The 2,275-nt window shown below is 61.1% G+C and overlaps 1 protein-coding gene across 1 annotated transcript in view; it reads right to left on the bottom strand.

Moving 5' to 3' along the window:
- ENTPD2 (ectonucleoside triphosphate diphosphohydrolase 2) overlaps positions 1–2,275 on the bottom strand; it is a gene marked incomplete at its 5' end in the record, with an annotated part of 8,632 nt that overhangs the window by 911 nt on the left and 5,446 nt on the right. Inside the window, one exon of the mRNA XM_011957399.1 lies at positions 112–178. Coding sequence (XP_011812789.1) covers positions 112–178 — 67 coding nt within the window. The remainder of the gene's footprint in view (positions 1–111; positions 179–2,275) is intronic.

Here is a 2,275-nt window from a genome sequence, read left to right as displayed (position 1 = left end):
CGCGCGGAGACTGCGCCTGCGCGCTCCACCTGCGGGGGGCGGGAGGGTGGCTACAGGCTGCGCCCCCTCCCCCTGCTCCAGTTCTGGTCCCCTCTCCGGGCCTCTCTGTACCTCTCTCGGCCTCAGGGTGTCTCGGTACCTGCGGCCTCTGGGGCCGGTGCAGTTCCCAGAAGTCCGGCTGGATTTAGGCCGCGGGTGGGTGTCTCCGGGATGCGCTCCCTTCTGGCCTCTTCCCGGTAGGACTCCCAGCCCCTCACCCGCACCCGCGATGGGGCAGAGGGCATGTATGGGCCTAGCCTCGCGAGCGCACAGGGACACAGGAGCGCCGGGCTCACGCAGACAGGTGCTCACAAGCTGAGCAGGTGCGCAGGGGCACCCCCACTCGCGGGAAAAGCAAATACAGGAACGCAGAACGGCCCCGGCCCCGACTGCAGCTTTGGCTGGAGCCGCGGCGGCCGCGCTCAGTGAGGCCACCAGGGGGCAAGAGTGACCCGGAGCCACTGAGGACTGGAGCTGGGAGCTGTCCAAGGTGTTCACGGTCCCCAGGTGAACCCTTTAGCTCCCCCAGGACAACGGGCATTTTTTTTCCCCCCTTTGAGACAGAGTATCTGTCGTCCAGGCTGGAGTGCAGTGGTGCCATTTCGGCCCACTGCAACCTCCACCTCCCGGGTTCAAGTGATTCTCGTGCCTCTGCCTCCCCAGTAGCTGGGATTACAGGTGCATGCCACCACCCTGGGCTAATCTTTGTATTTTTAGTAGAGAAGGGGTTTCATCATGTTGGTTCAGCTGGTCTGGAACTCCTGACCTCAGGTGATACGCCCGCCTCAGCCTCCCAAAGTGCTGGGATTACGGGCGTGAGCCACTGTGCCCAGCTGACAATGGGCATCTCTGATGCCCCCCTTGCACCTCACCTGTTGCCTCCCAAGAGGACGCCCATCCCATCCCACTAGAAACCTCCCTTGACTAGTCATTCAGAGAACAAGAGTAAGACCTCCAACCCGGGGTGTCCCCTTGGTCCTTCCAGTCTCAGAACTCCAAAGCTGGGGCTGGCTGCCCTCAGGTTTATCAAATGACTGAAAAAAAAAAAAAAAAAAGGTGTAGGGGGAGGGGAAGGAGCAGAATAAGAACCACCATCCTCCCCACCAGGGCACTGAACAGAGAGACAGTGTCTAAGCTCACTTCCCAGAAAGGTGAGGAGGTGAGTGGGCAAGACCAGGCCTTCCCATCCTGGAGAAAACTGGCTTGGGGAGGGGCTGCGGGGCCTGGCCGAGGCTGCAGGATGCCTCTTGGAAGTGTAGGACACTCAGTCCCAGGTGAGAAGGGCAAGTTGCCCTGTGACAGTGCATGGCCTGGCTCCACAGCCAGGTTCTATGCAAGATTCCTGCCTCTGGGTCCTGGTCCTGATGTCATCTCCCACCCCCGTGCCACCTCCTGATGAGGACCTGCCCTCCCTCCAGTCTCTACCAGCACTGACTGCCCCCTAGGAAGCCGCCTGGCTGGCTGCCACCCGCTCTCCACCACCTCCCTGACCCCTACCCTCCAGTGAGTGGTACAGGCTCACTGTACTAGGACCCAACCTTCAGTCTGGCCTTGGTCACCAACGCAGATCTGGATGTGATGGTTTTGGGGAACTCTGCTGGCCAGAGAAGACTCAAGGTCCCAGGAACGCTCCCTCAGGCCAGCCATTCCTGCAGCTACTCTAGGCTGCCACGGCACAGCAGGGGAGCAGCCAGTGCCCCAGGCCTGGCTCCAGAGCAGAAAGCAGTAGGGAGGGCTGGTGTCCACCCTCAGGACCAGGGTCAGGCCTGTGCTGCCAGAACAGCGGGCAGGTGGGGCACAGGCCACAGCAAGGATGCCCCACCCCACAGACACTCTCCTTTCACGTCTCTAGGAAAATCTTTTTATTACAAAATTTTTACAAGTAGGTGCTGGGCTGGCTGCCAGCCCGTGGGCTGTGACCCTCCCCAGTACAGACCCAGACTCCACAGACGGAGCCTCTAAGGGCTGATTCTCAGAACCAAGGCCCCACTCCCTGGAGACCCAGCCCTGAGGAAGAGGAGGAGGAGCATGGGGCCTGCAGTGATGCCCAGGCTGAAGTGGCTCAGGGAGCTGGATTGAGCGCTCTTTGCCCACCCGGGCCCCTGTGGGTACCAGAGTTTCAGTTCCCATTTCCTGGGCTGCCTTAGGGGTAGAGATGCTGAGGGTGGGGTGCAGGGATGGAGAATACAGTGCTGGAGTGGACGGATGGAGCCTACAGTGGGAGGGTGGAGGAGTG

This window comes from Colobus angolensis, unplaced genomic scaffold, assembly GCF_000951035.1.
Source record: "Colobus angolensis palliatus isolate OR3802 unplaced genomic scaffold, Cang.pa_1.0 Scaffold44, whole genome shotgun sequence".
Lineage (NCBI taxonomy): Eukaryota > Metazoa > Chordata > Mammalia > Primates > Cercopithecidae > Colobus > Colobus angolensis.
The sequence above is the reverse complement of the archived record's forward strand: the minus strand, read 5'-3'. Positions and strand labels throughout refer to the sequence as shown.